This window comes from Pan troglodytes, chromosome 7 (assembly GCF_028858775.2).
Source record: "Pan troglodytes isolate AG18354 chromosome 7, NHGRI_mPanTro3-v2.0_pri, whole genome shotgun sequence".
NCBI lineage: Eukaryota > Metazoa > Chordata > Mammalia > Primates > Hominidae > Pan > Pan troglodytes.
In genome coordinates this window covers 22376543-22399955 of record NC_072405.2, presented here as the reverse complement: position 1 = coordinate 22399955, position 23413 = coordinate 22376543, and the positions used below count along the sequence as shown (strand labels likewise).

General features: G+C 36.2%; 1 protein-coding gene across 1 annotated transcript in view; it reads left to right on the top strand.

Annotated features, from left to right (window-relative positions):
• The window catches only part of SGCZ (sarcoglycan zeta), a 1171086-nt gene extending 1149298 nt beyond the window's left edge, over positions 1-21788 (top strand). The window contains exons 6-8 of the mRNA XM_054656572.2: positions 1367-1439; positions 7125-7248; positions 19249-21788. Coding sequence (XP_054512547.2) covers positions 1367-1439; positions 7125-7248; positions 19249-19443 — 392 coding nt within the window. The 3' untranslated portion in view covers positions 19444-21788. The remainder of the gene's footprint in view (positions 1-1366; positions 1440-7124; positions 7249-19248) is intronic.
• Positions 21789-23413: the final 1625 nt, after the last annotated feature.

Below are 23413 nucleotides of genomic sequence, written 5' to 3'. Positions count from 1 at the left end.
CAAAAACAGATTTGTTTTGTACGCTTCAAATACATATTTTTAAATTACATTGTATAACTGAGCTAGTGTTGAAGACACTGATGGAACAGGTATGAGGTTCTTAAAGCAAGAACTTTGAAGAAGATTAGACCAGAAAACAAAATCATCAAGTTTATTTTGAGGGTGATAATCAAAGACATTTATGCAAAATTACAGAAAAGATTTTCTCAATGTCATCTTATCTGGAACATTTTTTTCCACTTGATTTTGGTAATTGAAGAATCCTTCCATTTTGCTGTTAAATTATGAAAAAGCTATGAGAATCTGGAAAAAAATGGATTCAGTAAATGAAAGTTGAGATAGAGTATCATTCAACCTCCTGAGAAAAGTGTTAGAGTATATGACCTCTTCGGAAAACTACGATTCCATATGAAACCAACTATAACACCACAATTTAAAGCAGTTCATGATTTTAGATTAAACCCTAACTCCAGAGAGGTCAAAGTAACATGACATGTTCTCTAGCTTTTGGTGGTTACTGTAATCAAAGGTGGGAGCTCTTTGTGTGAGAACTGCTAAACATCTATGAGGGTTTGTCTTTAAAAACCAATAATAGGCTACACTGGAGCTCACCTCCACATTTTTATTCATGAGCTGCTATTATTTATAGAAACACAGAATTGAGTATTGTGACTTAGCCCTCCCTCAATTTCACTTAACTGGAAAATAAGGCAGGAGACAGAGATGAGCTTTTGTTCTTTAAAGAGAGAGTGGGAATACTCACTGACTTTTGACTTTTATAAATAATTTAATTTTAAAATTGATCAATATAATGACCTTTAGATTTACCTTGATTGACTCTTCCCTGCCTGGTGATACTCTTCCAATTCTTCTCATTCATATCCTGTGATATGGTTTCGCTCTGTGTCCTCTCTGAAATCTCATCTAGAATTGTACTCCCATAATGCCCATATGTTGTAGAGGGGGGGACCTGGTGGGAGATAATTTGAACCATGGAGGCGGTTTCCCTCAATGTTCTCGTGGTCGTGAATAAGTCTCACGAGATCTGATGGTTTTATCAGGGGTTTCTGCTTTTGCGTCTTCCTCATTTTTCTCTTGCCACCGCCATGTACGAAGTGCCTGTTGCCTCCCGCCGTGATTCTGAGGGCTCCCCAGCCATGTGGAACTGTAAGTCAGTCCAATTAAACCTCTTTTTCTTCTCAGTCTCGGATATGTGTTTATCAGCAGTGTGAAAACGGACTAATACATCATATATACCTATTTTAAGTTTTCTCTCTTTTGGAAGAATATTTGATGCATAAACATAGAGATGAAAGCCACTGTGTGGACTTGCTTATACTGACTGCTATATTCATGCTACCCCCAGGCACTGAAGGAGCCGTATTTGGGCACTCTGTGGAGACGCCGCACATCAGAGCAGAGCCATCCCAAGATCTCAGGTAGGTGCTTCCTCTTATACCTGTGGCATAAAATCCATCATTGTTGATAATCCTTAATATATGAGGAACTAAAATAGACAACTAGACAATGTTTCTCCCAATATACTTAAAATAAATACAAAAATGAATATATTAGTTAGGAAGAATGTGGAAAAGAAAAGGCAAAGGCAGTTATAGAGTAAGTGAGAAGAACTAAGAAAAATAGGGATGCTGAGGCCAGGCGCGGTGGCTCACACCTGTAACCCCAACAGTTTGGGAGGCCAAGGTAGGAGGATCACTTGAGATCAGAAGTTCAAGACCTGGCAACATAGTGAGACCCTGTCTGTCTCTACGAAAAATAGAAAATAAAAACAAATTAGCCGAGCATGGTGGTGCACACGTGTAGTCCAAGTTAGTCAGGAGGCTGAGACCAGAGGATTGCTTGAGCCCAGGAGGTCGAGGCTGCAGTGAGGTATGATCATGCCACTGTACTCCAGTCTGGGCAACACAGCAAGACCCCATCTGTAAAAACAAAACAAAACACAATACAAAAACAAAAAAAGGAATGCTGGAAAATCCGACATATATAATGAAATGTGTGGTATATATAGGAATAAAGACAGGGCAAATAGGGCGCTGAGAAAGCTATAAATGACCACAGAGTATTATACAGAGGGTAATACGGAAGCAAATCAGAAAAAGGCAGAACTTAATTGGACTATGATGGGGTTCCTCAGTCTAATATTTCCAGTGGAATAAGCTATGTCCTGACAGTGTGATGGTTCTAGGAGGCATTTATATGTAAAAGCTCTCACTACCCAGAAAAATTCCAACATTATAGGGAATTCTTCCCAGGATAATTATTACCACTGTTGATTACATTCAAAATAATAAAATCTAGATCCCTAATACAAAACTGCTCAGTGGATGTTCTTTTTTTTATTTTTTTATTTTTTTAATCTTTTTTTGAGATGATGGAGTCTCGTTCTGTCACCCAGGCTGGAGTGCAGCGGTGCTATCTCGACTCACCGCAAGCTCCCCCTCCCGGGTTCACGCCATTCTCCTGCCTCAGCCTCTCGAGTAGCTGGGACTGCAGGCGCCCGCCACTGTGCCCGCTAATTTTTTGTATTTTTAGTAGAGACGGGGTTTCACCATGTTGATCGGGATAGTCTCTATCTCCTGACCTTCTGATCCGCCCTCCTCGGCCTCCCAAAGTGCTGGGATTACAGGCGTGAGCCACCGCGCCCAGCCTGTTCTTAATTCAATACATAAGATTTGGTGATTAATTATGGTTTAATAATAATTAATTTATGATAGCTAAATTACATTCTGAAATGCACTTACTATTGTATAGGAAAAGGAAAGATGCACATAGTGCTGATAAAAACTAGTCACATACTAAAAGTCACTTTTAAAGTTGGATCAAAGTATCAACCTGAGAGACACAGTTGGTGTCTTGGGAAGCAAAATAAAAATATTAAGTTACAAAACCTTTTTATTTCACAAGGATCGCTGTTTAGCCCTTCACATTGGATGAGTGTATATGTACTCATATGGAAACAAAAAATGAAAATCTTTAAGGCAACAAAACCATACTTTACAACAGTAAATTTTTTAGTCCTTTAGAGTCCCATGATAAAATTTCCTAAACAACTCAGTTTCTCACTACTTGAGTAACACAGATTCAAACAAGCTAGGGAACAATATTAGAAAAAAAGTGGCCTTCTTCAAGGACTAAGACTTATTTTAGAAAAGCAACATGATAATTACCTACTCTATATAGAAACCCTAGGGATTCAGGAGTGCTGAGGAGTGTGTGTAAACAGCATCTCATAGGATGCTACGGTCTTCATTTATGGCTCTTTTTTCAGGGAGGAATTCAACAACTTTTGTGAAAATATTTATTGTATCTTTCTTCTCCTAACAAACTGTAAATTCCATTAGAACAGGATACACGTCTCCCTTGCTTATCCTTAATGCTGTAGCAGCCAGCACTGTTATCTTACCACATCCTAGCTGCAATAAGTATTTGTTAATGTGAATTCCTGAAACGTAGCAAAGCTGAAAAATGAGGACATTAACTAAACGAATGGGATATAAGGAAAGTGGCTGCAGTTATTATTACAAAGGAACATGTGAAGAGCATTGATTCCAATTTTTTTCATCTGTGTTTTAATATAGACACAGCTGTTTACTAATTTATTCAATAAACTTAAAATACATTTATAGAAGTATTTTTAAATTTACTTAAATTTATACTTAAAGAAGAATTTTTTTTTATTTCTAACGTTTTAGTAACTATATGCTCATTTTATAATTTTTACTGTGGAAAGTCTTGTTAAAAGAGGAATAAGAACCAACTGGTATTTTAATTATCTTGCTGACATATTTCACAATTCATAAGTGAAAATGTGAATGATATTATATCTAGTGTATGGTGTTTCTGGTTTTCATTTTCTAATTATTCATCATTATGTAAACATTGCACTAAGCTGGATTTATCAGCTGGTTCTAAAAGCAGACTGGCAACCCCCAAGATAAGTGTTACTAAATTTCCAAACTGAAACAGAAGAAAAGTAGAGTAATTATGTAGGTATTCAATTATTTATTTGTATAATGAAAATTAAAAGCAGGGTGTCTGAGAAAAACTTTACAAGCCTTGCTGACAATTTTCCTTTCAGAGAAGTAAGTACTGCTTGTTGGTTGATGCCTAGTTCTAATCAACACGGTTTCATTGGTTGGCCAAGTCAATAAAATGTTAATTTAGGGAGTAAGTAGCCACATTTTCTTTGGTTTTGTTATTGTGAAGAACAAAAAGACTTTAGAAAAGAAATACATTTCAAAAGTTTATTAATAGAGTATTAATATTTTGGTGAAGAAATGTAGTGGATTTCTATAACTTATTTATTCAGCAGATGTTTGATGAGTGAGTGTCTAGTATTTCTCCAGTTCTGTGCTAGTTTCCATGTGCATTTTAAAACTGTGGATTTTCTTTGAATTTTTTTAGATAAGATGATACTGTTTTGTAGTAGGAGTCTATATTTTAAAAGGCTAAAAAAAAATGTTAAATAGTTAACAAAGACATAACAGTAAATTTGCCCAGAACAGCCTAATGTTCGTTTCTATTTCTTACATTAATATATAGTTAAGTTACTACAGTTTGAAGAGTTTCTGTACCTATGGTAAAAAGTGATGAAACTAATTATACAGTGCTCATTTCCTAAAGATTTTTTTTGGATCTGAGATCCATTAACTACTGAATAAGAAAATAAATGTTAATTCATTTTACAGAATCCAAGTGCAGATTAATCACATAATTGGCATCTTTTCGTAATTCTCATTGTTGCAAAAATACAGCTTAACACAGAAATATTAAGGTTTGCAGGCTCCAAGTTAATCTCTAGAAACACATAGCTCTAATACACATCATTAATAAATACACATCATTAATATATTGAAGGAAAAAAACTCTATTAAGCAGTCAGGATTTTGTCTGAGACATTTCCTCAATAAAGGGGTAAATTGCTTGGCTGGTGTTCTTCTACCTATGAGAAGAACATAATGATACAGTAGGGTATTTGCTTTCTTTCCTTTCCTTTTCCCTCTCTTTCTTTCTGTTTCTCCTGATGCTTAAGTTCTGCTTAATATTTAATAATTGCCTCTTGCAACTTAGGTTGTTTTAAAGTCTGAATTCTTCTTTTTTCTGAATGTTGAGAATTCTAGAGATTTAGGCCACAGATTTTTTTTTTTAGTTTGATAGTTGCATAACACCTTAAAAACTGTATCTTGTTGCATCTTTGATACATAAACACCATGAAAAAACAGAATGCTTTGAAAAACCAGGTGGTAGAGGGACTATCCTTCTCTCTGCCATAATCCCAGGTACCCACTGTGAAAGCCAGTCTGAAACTTACTGCTATATTTGCTGTAGTGCTTTCCAAATGAATACAATTATAAAAATGAATACAATTATAATTCACTAATAATTTCACTGACTAATTACATAGAAATCCACAAGTAGTACCAATAAACTTGGGTTTCCTTTTTCAACAGGGTTTTTAGACGATATTTTATAATAACATGAATAGTTTAATTGAAAACCTCTACTATAATATAAGTCAGTCTGTGAAACCCTCCTCAGTGGACAGGAGAGTTTCCATACAAGAGAGAAGTGGGACAACATTTAATTGTTGATACTGTGTTGCTAAGAGTCTGCGTAGTTCTAGAAGGGTTGTGTATCAGGGAAAATCAGTGATAAAAAATACATTTTAACATTCAAATTTTGACATTTAGATAGTGTGTGTAAAATGCTAATAGTAAATTTTATTAAGCAGTAGGATTGTGAGTGATTGTCTTCAAGTTTTCAAATATTCTATGGAAAATATGGGGAGTTTTAATAAAAAAAATACAGACGTTTCTTAAAAATAGACACATTCAAAACCTCACCCCTCCAGGGATTATATGAAGCTAGATCTCCAAATGGCCCATAGGGATTAAAATTTTAAAGTTGCTTTGGTGAGTGAAAAAAAAGAAAATGGAAGTGTTGAAACCACTTCTAAATGCTGGCTCTACTCCTTCCATATCACTTTTAAGCTTTTAGGTTTGACTTTCTTGCTGAGAGGGAGCTGAACTCCAGAGACCTAACCATTTGAGGTGGTTCTTTCTGCAAAACAACTCTGAATTCATTGCCTCAGAAAACAAAAACAAAACCAGTTGTGCTGGATAACAGTGAATGTGAGCCTGAGGGGACCCTCCTCTTAAAGTCCTGTGGTAGGGCGATCACAGGCAGGTGCATCCCCAAGGCAGAAAGCTGATCTAAAAAGACCAGTGCATGGATCCTACCTCTTCTCATACTAGCACTTTTTACCACTGTATTCTAGTTCCTGTGTTGTGTCATTTTTGCTTTTTATCTAGTGTTATATTTGAAGATAATTTGAAAACTGCCTCCCAACTCTGACTGTCTAAATCACTTGTTTCTTGCCCTCATAATTTATGTAGCCAACCTTCAATCGCATTTGTACTTGTATATTTCCCTCCTATTGATTTTTCTTTCACAGACTAATGTCACTCATTCTGTGGACATTTCACGGGGCCAACAGAATTAGTTGATGTAGAAAATGTCTTATTTCATTATTTTAATCAGTTTTTAGAGGTGTCAAGTTCATAATATTTTGCGCATGCCTGAAAGTGTGCAATATTAACAATTTTCATTAAAGCATTCATGTTTACAAGACAGGGACTCTTTATTGAGGAATACATATATCTACATCCTAAATTGTAAATTTTTTATTAAACCTCCATCATTAATACTAGTAAGTTATATACTGGTAAGTTATTAGAAATTTTTATATACTGGTAAGTTATTAAAAATTTTAGCAAGTATACTTATCACACCCTACTTTTCATGAGCATTCTGAGGGGAAACAACAAAAGAAACCATAAGCAAATTGTCATGAAAGTGAGAGTAAATACTCGATGTGAATAAATGTAGATTTTTATAAAGAGCCAAAAATAGATAAGTCAATCAAAAATTGTTCTGAAACTCATTCTGGCTTTGCCTAAAATGGTAGGACTTTTCCTTTATGCCTGTCTGTCTGGTTGTTGTTTTGACCAATGTTGTCTTCTAGTTTATCAAAAATTTTCTTTTTTCTATTAATGATTTTTTGTGTTTTTTTTCCTATTAATGATTTTTTGTTTTTCCCTTAGGCTTGAATCACCCACCAGATCCTTGATCATGGAAGCTCCCCGTGGGGTCCAGGTGAGTGCTGCTGCAGGAGACTTCAAGGCCACCTGCAGGAAGGAGCTCCATCTGCAATCTACAGAAGGGGAGGTGAGTCCCAGAAAGTTGGACCCTGGCCCTATACTGCCCACTTTGAAAACACAAGTATTTAGATGTCCTATTTATAATTGACTTGTGAAGGAATATCTTTCAGTAGAAAATAAATGGTGTTGTAACTTCGGAAAGTAATATTAGGTTACCATATCTCATATTCAAGAAGTATATATTTGGGAGGCCAAGGCAGGCAGATCACGAGGTCAGGAGATCGAGAACATCCTGGCTAACACAGTGAAACCCCATCTCTACTAAAAAAAAAAAAAATTACATATAAAGTTAGCCAAGCATAGTGGCAGACACCTGTAGTCCCAGCTACTTGGGAGGCTGAGGCAGGAGAATGTCGTCAACCCATTCACTCCCATTCACGAACCCATGGGAGGCGGAGCTTGCAGTGAGCCAAGTTCATACCACTGCACTCCAGCCTGGGGCGACAGAGCAAGACTCCGTCTCAAAACAAACAAACAAACTAAACTTTTCCACAAAGCACTTCTTTATGCTTCCCCTGGAACCATATGCATATAATTTGGAACCATATGCATATAATTTGAGAAGAATAACGACAGTCCTTTTTTAATTCTTGTTATATCTTGATATTCAGAAAGTTCTTCCAGAAAGCACTTTGGTTGTTTGTTTCCATAGAAAGAGTGCCTTTATTTATCTAAAAGGAAAACAAAAGTTTTACTGTTTATTTCCTGGAATAGGATGTATACATTAGTATTTTTCTTCTATATCATTACCTTTATTCCCCAAGAATTTCCTTTAAATCTTGTTGCTACTCCTGCAGACATCATTTATTTTTTCTCTTGCTGTCTGCTTTAAATAATACTTTGTCTTTGATGTTCTACTTTTCCACTATAAAGTGATAAGTATACATGATTATTGTTATCTGCAGAATCACATTTTTACCAATTCTGGAAATTCCCATTATTTCTTCAGATAACCTCTCCCCAATTTTCTATGGTCTTTTTCTGAAACTCTGAAGACATAACTTTGCATTTTCACACCTTCCACATCTCTTACCCTCTCCTTCCCAGTTGCTTTCTCTTACTGTGCCTCATGCCACTGACTTATTCAGGTCTATATTTTCAGGGTTCTCCCCAGTATCTAATCTCATATTTTATCCATACATTGAGCTTTTAATTTTAGTGATTATGTTTTTAATGTCTAGCAGTCTCATCTTTTTTTTTCAAACCTGGACATCTTGGCAGATGCTTTCATGCCTGTTCATTTTTAATTCTACCTTAGTTATTTTAAATGCTCATACATGATTCATATGCTAGTCTATATATTTTTACTACACTTTTGAAAGTTCTTGACAGTCTAAATCTGTTGTATTGCTTTTCCTACCAATACTAAATCTGTTGTATTGCTTTTCCTACCAATACATTCCCTATGTGTTTTATTTTCTTCTTGTGTTAGTTATCGTTTTTAAATTATGAGCCCACAAAGGTCAAATTGAGAAGAAAAAGAATGAAAGGATAAGTTGAGAGACATGTTCTGGAGTATTTCAGTCCTCTTCAGATATAATGATGAGGTCATAATTTAATACAGGCAAAAGGGGAATATTCCTTTTTTATCTCTGTTATTAATTCAAGATGAATTGTAATTATACATTTACTTCCTTTTTAAAAACAGATTTACTGGTAGGACCATATTAGAGTGTTAGCAGATATTACACCATAAGTGATCTAGCAATCTAATTTTGAAAATATATTAATATAAATTAATAAAATATATCAATATAAGTATAAATTAGTAAAATATATTAATATTAATATAAATTAATAAAATATAAATATTTGAAAATATATTAATATATAATATATTAATCTAATGTATAATATTTTGAAAATATATTAATATCAGGATTTCTTTCCACTACAGTTGTAGACTACAATACTTTGTCTAACACAGTAGGACGGAAGTCTTTCTTAAACATCTTGCATTCTTTTTAAAGAGTTGCTTTGATAATGGTAACTTTCATTCAAATTGTTCATAATAAATATTGATTATTATTAATATCTATTTTGCCCCATATAAGGATCATTTACATGTTCTTTTATTCATTTATTCATTGTATCAGCAGAGTCCTTTGATTCGATTACATATTATAACTTCATTGTCAAATGAGTATTATGCTGTAAATAAATCATAGCCACAGGTTTTCATCTGTGGTTTTTTTTTATAGTAACAAAATAAAAGTACAGAAAGGCACAGCACTTAAAACAGCATGTATTTTTCCTATGAAGAAATATAAAATCATATAAATATGTATTTTTTGCTACACTGACTGTACCACAGATTTATCATTTACTAAACAATATAGAGGGATATAAAGTCCTTATCCTTAGATAGTTTTTAAACTACTTAGTATCAGTCATGGTATTGAGGTATCTAAAATGATGGATGAAATGTAGAAGAATGAAATTGTATGTAAAATTCTGCACTGTTGAAAATTCATAGTCATTTCAGGCATAGCATTGTAAAGTAAAGTATTTCAGACTCAGTCTGGAAACCAACATGAATTGTAATTGTATGGAGAATATTGTAAGTGATGTAATACAATAACAGCATATATACCACAAGATCAAAGAAAAATAATAAAGCATTTTTTTTTGAGACAGAGTCTCGCTCTTGTCGCCCGGGATGGAGTACAGTGGCGTGATCTTGGGTCACTGCAACCTCCACCTCCTGGGTTCAAGCGATTGTCCTGCCTCAGCCTCCCTAGTAGGTGGTGGGATTACAGGCACCTGCCACCATTCCTGGCTAATATTTGTACTTTTAGAAGAGACGGGGTGTCGCCATGTTGGTCAGGCTTGTCTGGAACTCCTGACCTTGTGATCCTCCCGCCTCGGCCTCCCAAAGTGCAAGGATTACAGGCGTGAGCCACCGCACCTGACCAAAAACAATTTTTTGTTTTGTGAGTCCTGGGCCGGATTTCAACAGGTGACAGAAGGATAAATGAATTCTTGGTAGAGGAAAGACACTGGACTGTGACTTAAGAGCTCAGGGATGTGATTGAGATCAGGGAAGAGTTTCAGAACCAATGGATTATATGGTTTATAAGACAATATTGAAGAGCCATATCAATTTTAGAAGTCGGAAAGTGAACAGCATCACTGCCTTGGCAGAACACAAAAAGATGTGATCAAGTTCATCCATGCTGCACAAATCTAGGTAGGTGCAGGAATGCTATGTTGGAAAGAATCAATATATAGCAGCCCCTTTAATCTTATGACTTATACCTCTATCTCAAGCCAAGACATTATCATTTTCTCTAAGTACTCCATATGAATCAATTTATCTATTATAAAAAATGACTTTTTATATGGGTGGAGCTATGGCTTGGATCTCAGAAACTTATGGAATTTTAAGCACTGTAATATAGCCGAATACAATCTAAAGCAGCCCCTAAATGGATGGGAGAACCAGAGAACACCATTATGGCTATGCTGAAGCAAGCTACTACTCATAAGGCTTGAGTACTTCAAGGTTTACTCCATTGATGAGGCCTCCATAGCTCATGCTTGATTCTAAGGCTGTCACCTGCAATCCTTACTTACTCTTACAGTCATCTGATCAATCCCACATGAGCCCTCTTCTCCACATCTCCATTAGATTTTCATATCCCCCTCCTTAATTGTGTTATGTCTCAAGGTTTGTTATCCAAAACACCAGCTTTTAATATTTCTTCAAGGTGAACTCAACTCCCAACCTGTAGACTTAAACACCACAGTCTCAGAGTTTGCCCCTAGAATACTTTTGGCATTTTCAGAGCTTGAGGATGCCTTTCCTCTGCACACACGCTGGCTCCTGAAAAGGTGTAAGGAAAAGGGACTGAACTACACAAGCCCACTTCCTCTTCCACTCAACCAATAAAAGGAATCATCTCTCATTCCCTGGGGAGAAGAGAGCCACAAGTGTATCACAAGCAAGAAGAAATGAGACCCAACATCCATACCCCCAAATGTATTGCCTTGGGTTTTTGTTGTCGTTTGCTTAGTTTTGTGCACTTCTTGCTTTCACATCAGAAAAACAAATCTTAAAAAAATAGAACAAATTCATTTCTTTCTCTTTGCTTTCCTGTCACTTAACACAGAAGTAACTATGGGGTAATATATTTCAACATTTGACATCAATAAACACAAGCTGTAATCATGCTTTTTAACTTTGAATACTGTTGATAAATGCAGCCATTCATTTGTTTTATAATGTATTCATTTATTGAATAACTATTTGTGTTATGTAGAAGGTGTATGTGCAGGGTTAAACATGGTAGGAATTACTAAAAATTCAATATGATTCTATCTTTGAGGAGGATGTATTTAGCAGGGAAAGTAAGATGTGAAGATGGCTATAAAATACCACATTAAGTGATCAGCAGAATAAGATATTTAAAATAATAAACTGCAATGGGAGAGTCAAATAAAAAAGCAGGGGTTGCAATCCTAGTCTCTGATAAAACAGACTTTAAACCAACAGAGATCAAAAGAGACAAAGAAGGGCATTACATAATGGTAAAGAGATTAATGAAACAAGAAGATCTAAGTATCCTAAATATATATGCACCCAAAACAGGAGCACCCAGATTCATGAAGCAAGTCCTTACAGACCTACAAAGAGACCTAGACTCCCACACAGTAATAGTGAGAGACTTTAACACCCCACTGTCAATATTAGACAGATCAACAAGACAGAAAATTAACAAGGATATCCAGGACATGAACTCAGCTCTGGACAAAGGAGACCTAAGAAACATCTACAGAACTCTCCACCCCAAATCAACAGACTATACATTCTTCTTAGCACGACATTTCACTTACTCTAACAAACAATGACCACATAATTGGAAGTAAAACACTCCTCAGCAAATGCAAAAGTATGGAAATCATCACAGTCTCTCAGACCACAGTGCAATCAAATTAGAACTCAGGATTAAGAAACTCACTCAAAATCACACAACCATATGGAAACTGAACAACCTGCTCCTGAATGACTACTGGGTAAATCATGAAGTGAAGGCAGAAACATGGATGTTCTTTGAAACCAATGAGAACAAAGACACAACATACCAGAATCTCTGGGACACACATAAAGCACTGTGTAGAGGGAAATTTATAGCACTAAATGCCCACAAGAGAAAGCAGGGAAGATCTAAAATCAACACCCTAACATCACAATTAAAAGAACCAGAGAAGCAAGAACAAACAAATTCAAAAGCTAGCAGAAGACAAGAAATAACTATGATCAGAGCAGAACTGAAGGAGATAGATACACAAAAAAACTCTTCAAAAAATCAATGAATCCAGGAGGTGGTTTTTTGAAAAGATCAACAAAATAGACCGCTAGCCAGACTAATAAAGAAGGAAAGAGAGAAGAATCAAATAGATGCAATAAAAAATGATAAAGGGGGTATCACCACCGATCCCACAGTAATACAAACTACTAGAGAATAATATAAACACCTCTAAACAAATAAATTAGAAAATCTAGAAGAAATGGATAAATTCCTGGACACATACACCTTCCCAAGACTAAACCAGGAAGAAGTCAAATACCTAAATGAACCAATAACAAGTTCTGAAATTGAGGCAATAATTAATAGCCTACCAACCAAAACAAGTTCTGGACCAGACAGATACAATGCTGAATTCTACCAGAGGTACAAAGAAGAGCTGGTACCATCCCTCTTGAAACTATTCCAATCAATAGAAAAAGAGGGAATCCTCCCTAACTCATTTTATGAGTCCAGCATCATCCTGATACCAAAACCTGGCAGAGACACAACATAAAAAGAAAATTTTAGGCCAACATCCCTGATGAACATCGATTCGAAAATCCTCGTAAGATACTGGCAAACCGAATCCAGCAGCACAACAAAAAGCTTATCCACCACGATCAAGTTGGCTTCATCCCTGGGATGCAAGGCTGGTTCAACATATCCAAATCAATAAATGTAATCAATCAATCACATAACCGTGGTTTTTGTCATTGGTTCTGTTTATCTCAATAGATGCAGGAAAGGCCTTCAACAAAATTCAACACCCCTTCATGCTAAAAACTCTCAATAAACTACATATTGATGGGATGTATCTCAAAATAATATGAGCAATTTATGGCAAACCCACAGCAAATGTCATAAGGAATGGGCAAAAACTGGAAGCATTCCCTTTGAAAACTGGCACAAGACAAGGATGCCCTCTCTTACCACCCCATTCAACATAGTATTGGAAGATCTGGCTAGGGCAGTCAGGAAAAAGAAAGAAATAAAGAGTTTTCAATTAAGAATACAGGAAGGCAAATTGTCTCTGTTTGCAGATGACATGATTGTATATTTAGAAAACCCCATCATCTCAACCCAAAATCTCCTTAAGCTGATAAGCAACTTCAGCAAAGTCTCAGGTTACAAAATCAATGTGCAAAAATCACAAGCATAATTATACACCAATAACAGACAAACAGAGAGTCAAATCATGAGTCAACTCCCACTCACAAGTGCTACAAAGAGAATGAAATACGTAGGAATAAAACTTACAAGGGATGTGAAGCACCTCTTCAAGGAGAACTACAAGCCACTGCTCAGGGAAATAAGAGAGGACACAAACAAATGGAAAAACATTCCATGCTCATGGATAAGAAGAAACATTATCGTGAAAATGGCCATACTACCCAAAGTAATTTATAGATTCAATGCTATCCCCATCAAGCTGCCATTGACATTCTTCACAGGATTGGAAAAAACTACTTTAAACTTCATATGGAAGCAAAAAAGAGCCTGCATAGCCAAGACAATCCTAAGCAAAAAGAACAAAGCTGCAGGCGTCATGCTACCTGTCTTCAAACTTTACTACAAGGCTACAGTAACCAAAACAGCATGGTACTGGTACCAAAACAGAACAGCGGCCTCAGAAATAACACCATACATCTACAACTATCTGAACTTTGACAAACCTGACAAAAACAAGCAATGAGAAAAGGATTCCCTATTTAATAAATGGTGTTGGGAAAACTGGCTAGCCATATGCAGAAAGCTGAAACTGGATCCCTTCCTTACACCTTATAGGAAAACTAACTCAAGATGGATTAAAGACTTAAACATAATACCTAAACCGTGAAACCCTAGAAGAAAACTTAGGCATTGCCATTCTTGACATAGGCACGGGCAAAGACTTCACGATTAAAACACCAAAAGCAATGGCAACAGAAGCCAATATTGACAAATAGGACCTAATAAAACTAAAGAGCTTCTTCAGAGCAAAAGAAACTATCATCAGAGTGAACAGGCAACCTGCAGAATGAGAGAAAATTTCTGCAATGTACCCATCTGACAAAGGGCTAATATCCAGAATCTAAAAAGAACTTAAAGTTACAAGAAAAAAAAATCATCAAAAAGTGGGCAAAGGATATGAACAGACACTTGTCAAAAGAAGATATTTATGCAGCCAACAAACACATGAAAAAAGCTCTTCATCATTGGTCATTAGAGAAATGCAAATCAAAACCACAATGAGATACCATCTCACGCCAGTTAGAATGGTGATCATTAAAAAGTCAGAAAACAACAGATGCTGGTGAGGATGTGGAGAAATAGGAATGCTTTTACACTGTTGGTGGGAGTGTAAATTAGTTCAACCATTGTGGAAGACAGTGCAGAGATTCCTCAAGGATCTAGAGCCAGGAATACCATTTGACCCATCAATCCCATTACTGTGATTATACCCAAAAGATTATAAATCATTCTACTATAAAGATACATGCACACGTATGTTTACTGTGGCACTGTTCACAATAGCAGGGACTCGGAACCAACCCAAATGCCCATCAATGAATGACTCGATAAACAAAATATGGCACATATACACCATGGAATACTGTGCAGTCATAAAAAGGATGAGTTCATGTCCTTTGCGGGGACATGGATGATGCTGGAAACCATCATTCTCAGCAAACTAACACAAGAACAGAAAACCAAACACCACATGTACTCCTAATTGGGAGTTGAACAATGAGAATACATGGACACAGGGAGGGGAATATCACATCTGGGTCCTCTCTGGCATGGGGGGGCTAGGGGAGGGATAGCATTAGGACAAATACCTAAGTAGATGATGCGTTGATTGGTGCAGCAAACCACCATGGCACATGAATACCTATGTAACAAACCTGCATATTCTGCACACATACCCCAGAAATTAAAGTATAGTTAAGAAAATCTTTTTAAAAAGAGGGTTTTTCTATCTTGGGGCGTCAGGGAATGGTATATGGAAGAGAAAACAGATGAACTGGGCTTTGTTGGGAGGTGGGTTTGTGACTTAGAGGGGAGAGATGTGTTCAAGGTGAAGAAAAAGCATCATGTAATTCATGCACTTTACAATTCCATGCCCTATTCTATATGGATGAACCAAAGACAGGCCCTATCCTCATGGATCTTATTGTAAGTAGAAGAAACAAACAATGAATGAATACAAATGTAACATTACAAATGGATTTTTACTATAGAGAAAAGTATAACTGTTAATGAGAGAAGAAAGATTAGCATTATTTTAATAGAGTGTTTAGAAAAGTTATTTCCAAGGAGGTGACCTTTGGAGAATTGGAGCAAATTTGTTTGCCTCCAAATTGACCTAAAATATATATACTTATGATATATGAATTCTTTTTTTGGCTTAATTGTAGTGTGCAGTAGTCTTATAGTTCAGAAATTTAAAAAGCATCAAAAAAGTGGAAAGCTACCTCCCATCCATATTTCACAACCACCCAGTTAATATCTCCCCCCACTCATTAAATCTCTGGAGAAAAGTATTTCGGTTTGAGGAAGTAGTAAAAATACTATGAGGCCATAGTGCTTTTGCTATTTTTGAGAAAATGCAAGAACTGGAGCAAGAGGAAGAATTACAGGAAATGATGTTAGAGAGACAGGCCAGATCTTGTAGGTAGGGCCTTTGGTCCATGGAAAGACATGAAGATCCAATTGAAGTGTGGGGGATGACATCAGAGTGTTTTGAGCAGTGTAGCAAGATTATTTGATTTGCATTTCTTAAAAGTTCACTCTAGGAATATGTAAAGTCAATGACAGGAGGACAAAAATCGGCCACCGGGAGGCCAGGTAGGGGACTGTTACAGGAGTCCTAGTACAAAACAAATGGAATTCAGATGAGGGAGGGCAAAGAGAGAGAAAGCAGAATATTCTCTCCTACTCCTGTCAATTTAGGGATACCCTTCAGACAATCATAAGCTATATATCAGTGGAAACAAGAAACAGCTGGAGAGAGCTATTTCTTTGCTCAAATTCAAGATCCGTTTTTTTCTTTTTCTGAAACTTTCTCCATGCACATCAGAGCCATACGATCACTGTCTCTCAAAGTGGTGAGTCCATGATTTAGAATAAAGCATTTTCCAAGTTAGAAGATTTAGCAAAGTAGGTATTGAACATAGGTAATATGTTTCATGGAGACTTCAAATCTAATTATAGACAATAATTATATATTGTTCACTGTGCTGATTAGCTACTGTATTGGTTCATTTTTACATTGCCGACAAAGACATACCCGAGACTGGGTAATTTATAAAGAAAAAGACAATTAATGTATTCACACTTCCACGAGGCTGGGGAGGCCTCACCATCATGGCAGAAGGCAAAAGGCGCATCTTATGTGGTGGCAGGCAAGAGAGAAGGAGAGAACCAAGTGAAAGGGGTTTCCCCCTTATAAAACCATCAGATCTTGTCAGACTTGTTCACTACCCTGAGAACAGCATGGGGGAAACTGCCCCCATGATTTAACTATCTCCCACTGGGTCCCTCCCACAATACATGGGAATTATGGGAGTTACAATTCAAGATGAGGTTTGGGTGGGGACACAGCCAAACCATATCAGCTACTTAGTATATCCTTTGGATTAAAAGTCCACACACTTTTATGAGTATTAAAAAATATGAAAATGGCCATACTGCCCAAAGTAATTTATAGATTCAATGATATCTCCATCAAGCTACTATTGACATTCTTCACACAATTGGAAAAAACTACTTTAAATTTCATATGGAACCAAAAAAGAGCCCACATAACCAAGACAATCCTAAGCAAAAAGAACAAAGCTGGAGGCATCACGCTACCTGATTTCAAACTATAATACAAGGCTACAGTAACCAAAACAGCATAGTACTGGTACCAAAACTGATCTATAGACCAATGGAACAGAACAGAGGCCTCAGCAATAACACTAGATATCTACAACCATCTGAACTTTCACAAACTTGACAAAAACAAGCAATGGGGAAAGGATTCCCTATTTAATAAATGGTGTTGGGAAAACTGGCTAGCCATACGCAGAAAGCTGAACCTGGATCCCTTCCTTACACCTTATACAAAAACTAACTCAAGATGGATTAAAGACTTAAACATAACGCCTAAAACCGTAAAAACCCTAGAAGAAAACTTACTTAGGCAATGCCATTCAGGACATAGGCATGGGCAAAGACTTCATGACTAACACACCAAAAGCAATGGCGACAAATGGGATCTAATTAAACTAAAGTGCTTCTGCCCAGCAAAAGAAACTATCATCAGAGTGAACAGGCAACCTACAGAATGGCAGAAAATTTTTGCAATCTATCCATCTGACAAAGGGTTAATATCCAGAACCTACAAAGAACTTAAACAAACAAATTTACAGGAAAAAAGCAAACAACTCCATCAAAAAGTGGGTGAAGAATATGAACAGACATTTCTCAAAAGAAGATATTTATGCAGCCAACAGACACATGAAAAAATGTTCATCATCACTGGTCATTAGAGAAATGCATATCAAATCCACAATGGGATACCATCTCAGGCCAGTTAGAATGGCAATCATTCAAAAGTCAGGAAACAACAGATGCTGGGGAGGATGTGGAGAAATACACTGTTGGTGGGAGTGTAAATTGGTTAAACCATTGTGGAAGACAGTGAAGAGATTCCTCATGGATCTAGAACTAGAAATACCATTTGACCCAGCAATCCCATTTGTGGGTATATACCCAAAGGATTATAAATCATTCTACTATAAAGACACATGCACACTTAAGTTGATTGTGGCACTCTTCACAATAGCAGGGATTTGGGACCAACCCAAATGTCCATCAATGACACACTAGATTAAAAAAATGTAGCACATATACACCATGGAATACTATGCAGCCATAAAAAAGGATGAGTTCATGTCCTTTGCAGGGACATGGATGAAGCTGGAAACCATGATTCTCAGCAAACTAAAACAAGAACAGAAAACCAAACACTGCATGTTCTCACTTGTAAGTGGGAGGGGAACAATGAGAACACAGGGCAGGGAACATCACACATCCGGGCCTGTCAGGGGGTGGGGGGCTACGGGAGGGATAGCATTAGGAGAAATACCTAATGTAGATGACAGGTTCATGGGTACAGGAAACCACCATGGCACGTGTATACCTATGTAACAAACCTGCACGTTCTGCACATGTACCCCAGAACTTAAGGTATATATAAAAAGAGACATAGAAGGTGATATAAATAAATAGGAATATATTCCAAAAAAAATAGACTGAGATTTTTTTTAAAATTAACTGCCCCCTGTTCAGTATTGTCATATCTATTGATATCCTTATTTCTTTGCATATTCTGTACACCAGGCATGATTAAGAAATTAAATTGAGAGACTGTCAAAATCATTAATTTCCTGTGGTGGTTAAGTAACTGGGTTGGCCCCTTAAGCGTATTGTATGATGTTGCTTTTCAGATTGAGGGCTTTCTGTCAGAATGCACCAACTCCCAAAGGAGAAGATAGCTGCAGATATTTTGGACTCTACTGTAGGAATGTAATTTGTTTGTTCAACAAAGCATGGCAGCTAAACCATAGAATTGTTTGTTGTGTCGACTTCCTTATTAGACCATGTTGAGGAGGGATGTAGATTACTCGATGCTCTGAGAAATGTAGATTTCTAAAATGAATTAAAATGCAATTTCTTTTTTCCCATAGATATTTTTAAATGCAGAGACAATCAAGCTGGGAAATCTACCAACTGGCTCCTTCTCATCTTCTTCACCCAGCTCCTCAAGTTCTCGACAGACAGTGTATGAACTCTGCGTCTGCCCCAATGGCAAACTTTACCTTTCTCCAGCAGGAGTAGGTTCCACTTGTCAGTCCAGTAGCAACATCTGCCTGTGGAGCTGAAGTGACTGATTTCTCCTCACACCAGAATAGCCTTTTGTTCCTGTCCGTCTGCTTCACAGTTCTGCTCGGTTTCCCTTGTGATCAGTCCAGAGCTTCTTCGAATGGTCCACAGAGCAACTTCCAGTGTGAGCAGGGATTCGCCACCACCTTCTCTTGTGATTTACTGTACTGCTCAACACAGAGGGTGTGATTGACACAGCAGTGGAAAAAGCGTCGTCAGCAGGAAAACTGGATCATGACTTTTGCTCGAAAGGGAGAATAACATAGGTGCCTTTGCTACGCGAAGTGAAGCACACAGTTTTAGATTTTTGCAGGACCTGGATATGAACTGCACATATATACATTACATAAATGAAATTCCCAGTATCCAATGGCAAGATGAAATGGTTAACCCTGTAAGAAAACTTATTCTACATTCTGAAAGCACAATTTTCCATTCATCTTTTTGGATGTAAACTTTTATCCCCGACTTTTAAAATTTTAAAGCATTACATAATGCTTGCTTTACTAAAATTTAAATTCAATACATGGTTTTTAACAAAACAGAACAAAACAAAACAATACAGAATCTCTCCCTGAGTTTTCCTTCTGTTTCTTTAATTTCAATGTGCTGTTACTCTTTGTCTACTAAGTCTAGAATTTTGTACATTAGGTAATTTTGAAAGCACTCAGCAATATATCCTTTACAGAATTAACAAAATGCCATTATAATGTCATTTGTCAGATCTGGATGGCCTTATATAGTATTTACATGGCTACTGCATGTGACGTATTTGCTTTTAACAAAACATCTACTTTATTGCAATATAAGACAGGATTAAGAAGGATATGTTGATGGTATTAAATCCATAGATGATTTTTTAAAAATTCACATGCTATCCTTTACACCTAGGTTTTAATAGTATAATTTTCGTTTGCTCCACTCACTCTGCACTTGATTCTGACTGCTAAAATTCAAACATCCTCTAAATAAATAATACCAATATGATGCATAATGCTGAGAATAAATTCTCTTTCCATTGGGGTATCATCTTCAGAATTATTCTCCATCTATTTTTTATTGGAGGTTAAGATTTAAAGAAGTCAGAAGCTAACTAAAATGTCTTGACTAAACAGTAAAAATGACAAATGCTAATAAATATTGAAAATGTGTTTACTTCACTAGATTCATATTTTAGGGAATTTAGTCCCATTTCTATTCAGCTGTTAACATATATTTACTTTTATTAGATCGTTAGGCTACCCTGACCTCAAAAATTATAGTTCTTTTCATTTTCCAGTGCTTATTTTTGTATATGACCTCTTAGTAAACAACTCCAGAATACTGAATATTCATTTATCACAGCACCCCTTAACTCAAATTCTTGAAACTTACAGAGTCAAAGAATGTAAAACTGTATTAAGTATTTCCTATTATGGGAAGATGACTTAATTACTATAAGGTAAGTCCTGAATTTTCACATGTCAATCAAACGTTTTTCTCCCTCATGCACATTATCAACATTTGTGTTGAAACTTCCTTTTGGGGATTAATGGCTGTAGAGTCTTTGGAGTTCAGGTGTCTACAGCTCAGAGTGAACTGGGAGATTAGAACTTGTTGCAAAAGATGTGGTTAGTGAAAGTAGAAATATTGGCAATGCAAAGAGAAAAGTGAAACATTTGACCAGAATTATCTTGTTTGCATAACCTAGCATATCAAATAACTGAAAAAGCTCATTTCCACTGTACTCAGCAGAAGGGTTCAAAGGCTAATTTATTATTGTTAAAATAAAATGTGATTATATTTGGGTGTTATTATATAACTTTTTAAATCAATATTGAAATAAGAATTTATGATATACGATTGCTTACAAAGTTATAACACAAGAGTTTATATTAAAATAAGAGAATTTAATATAAGAAATCTCACATTGGTCTTTGCAAAATAAAGTATAATACAAGAAATATCGAGAAATTATGTGTGCTAATCACTATATTATGGACTTTTAAGGAAAACATTATGTAGTAATTTAATTTAAGACATATTCAAGTTCTAATCATCCTTCCATTAAAACAATTAGAAACTTTCTAAGTCAAATGGGAATAATTCTTTTGATTAGGAGCTGGCCCTGTTTCTAATCTCAGCTGTCTTCTACTAATCAATTGAGCTGTTTTAGGCAGTTTGAGAATCTCTCCAGGCTTCAGTTTACTCAACTTCACAGCAAAAGTATTGAATAAAATAGTCTCTTGGGGTTCCTTTCTGTTCCAACATGTTCTAATTTCAAGTTCTCATTCAAGTTCTAATTTCAAAATTACAGAAGCCAAAAGAGAAAAATGAAATTTTAAATTATATGTCATAAGAGGAGAAAAGATGAAAAAAAAAGTGAGAAAAAAAGATGTAAAAACCAATTCCAGTGAGGGACTGACACATTTTTAATTCAAATGTATTCTGAGAAGTATAGACATAATTCAAAAGTAACTTACAAGCTTGAGAGCTTTAGACTGTATCCAGATGATATAACAAATAGGTTCAGTACAGTAGAAAATATAGTGATAGCGATGGCTTTCCTATTCAACACCAAATAATTGCTTTAAGGTATCTGACTAGCTGTTTCAGATTTCTGAATCTAAGCCAAGATCCCTGCCTCAGAGAGATCAAGCCTATTGTGAAGGCTTAGAAGAATGGCCCCAAATGTCCTCGTTTTCCACATTCAAACACAAAAGAGCATTTTTTTTTTAAATATAGTGGTCCCTTAATTGCACACTACCCTAACAGATTATGTTTTCCCAGTACCATCTTTATGTTACAATATGTATAAATAAAATGCAGTTTACTTATATAAATTTCATCTTCCCCAAATGACACTGAGAAAAATGAGTCCTTTATAGTGTACTACATGGATGCGACTAAGCTATCTTATTACCCATATCTTAATAACTTCATACTCAGTGTACGCCAGGAAGGAACAAACGGAAGAAGAAAAAGAGGTTGGTAGTTTTGCTAGCATTTAAGTTATTTGCCAGGAATGGATAAACCGAGATGTATCTGAATTCAGGTTTGGGGGATCACAAAAGGAAAGATGCAAAGAGGACACATTATTCTTTTCTTTTTCAGAAGATTTCAATTAAATACTTCAAAAAAAAACAGCAAGAACAACAAAAACTTCCAAATTTCCTACTTCCCTTGTTCAACATTTCCAAAATTTCTATCTGGTACTTACTTATTAGTCATACACACACATACACACATTTATGTCTAAAATATATGTATTTTTTTTTTTTTTTTTTTTTTTTTTTTGAGACGGAGTCTCGCTCTGTCGCCCAGGCTGGAGTGCAGTGGCGCGATCTCGGCTCACTGCAAGCTCCGCCTCCCGGGTTCACGCCATTCTCCTGCCTCAGCCTCCCGAGTAGCAGGGACTACAGGTGCCCGCCACCACGCCCGGCTAATTTTTTGTATTTTTAGTAGAGACGGGGTTTCACCGTGTTAGCCAGGATGGTCTCGATCTCCTGACCTCGTGATCCGCCCGCCTCGGCCTCCCAAAGTGCTGGGATTACAGGCGTGAGCCACCGCGCCCGGCCTAAAATATATGTATTTTATTGTGAATGATATGTTTTATAATTTGGCACATAATTATTTATCTAAGAGTTTAAGACAATTATACACCTCAAATTTTACTGTAACTTAGGAATCTTAGATTACAGTACTTCAAATCTCGGAAAATGGAGCCAGCAATTCCAGTTCTAGTTCTGCCCGTGGCTAGGCATGTGAACTTACCTACTTAAGACATATATTTAATTACGTTGGTCACAGTTCACTTATCTGTGAGAGGGGTATATCAAACTAGACATTTCCTTTAGTCACATTCATTTTTAAGTTTTTCTGATTCAGTTAAGGAAGCACTCATAAATCTTAGGTTAATTAGCCATATCTGAACTAGCATTTGTGATCTCCTTCTGCACCTTAAAAAGCTGCTTATAAAAGTTGAAATAC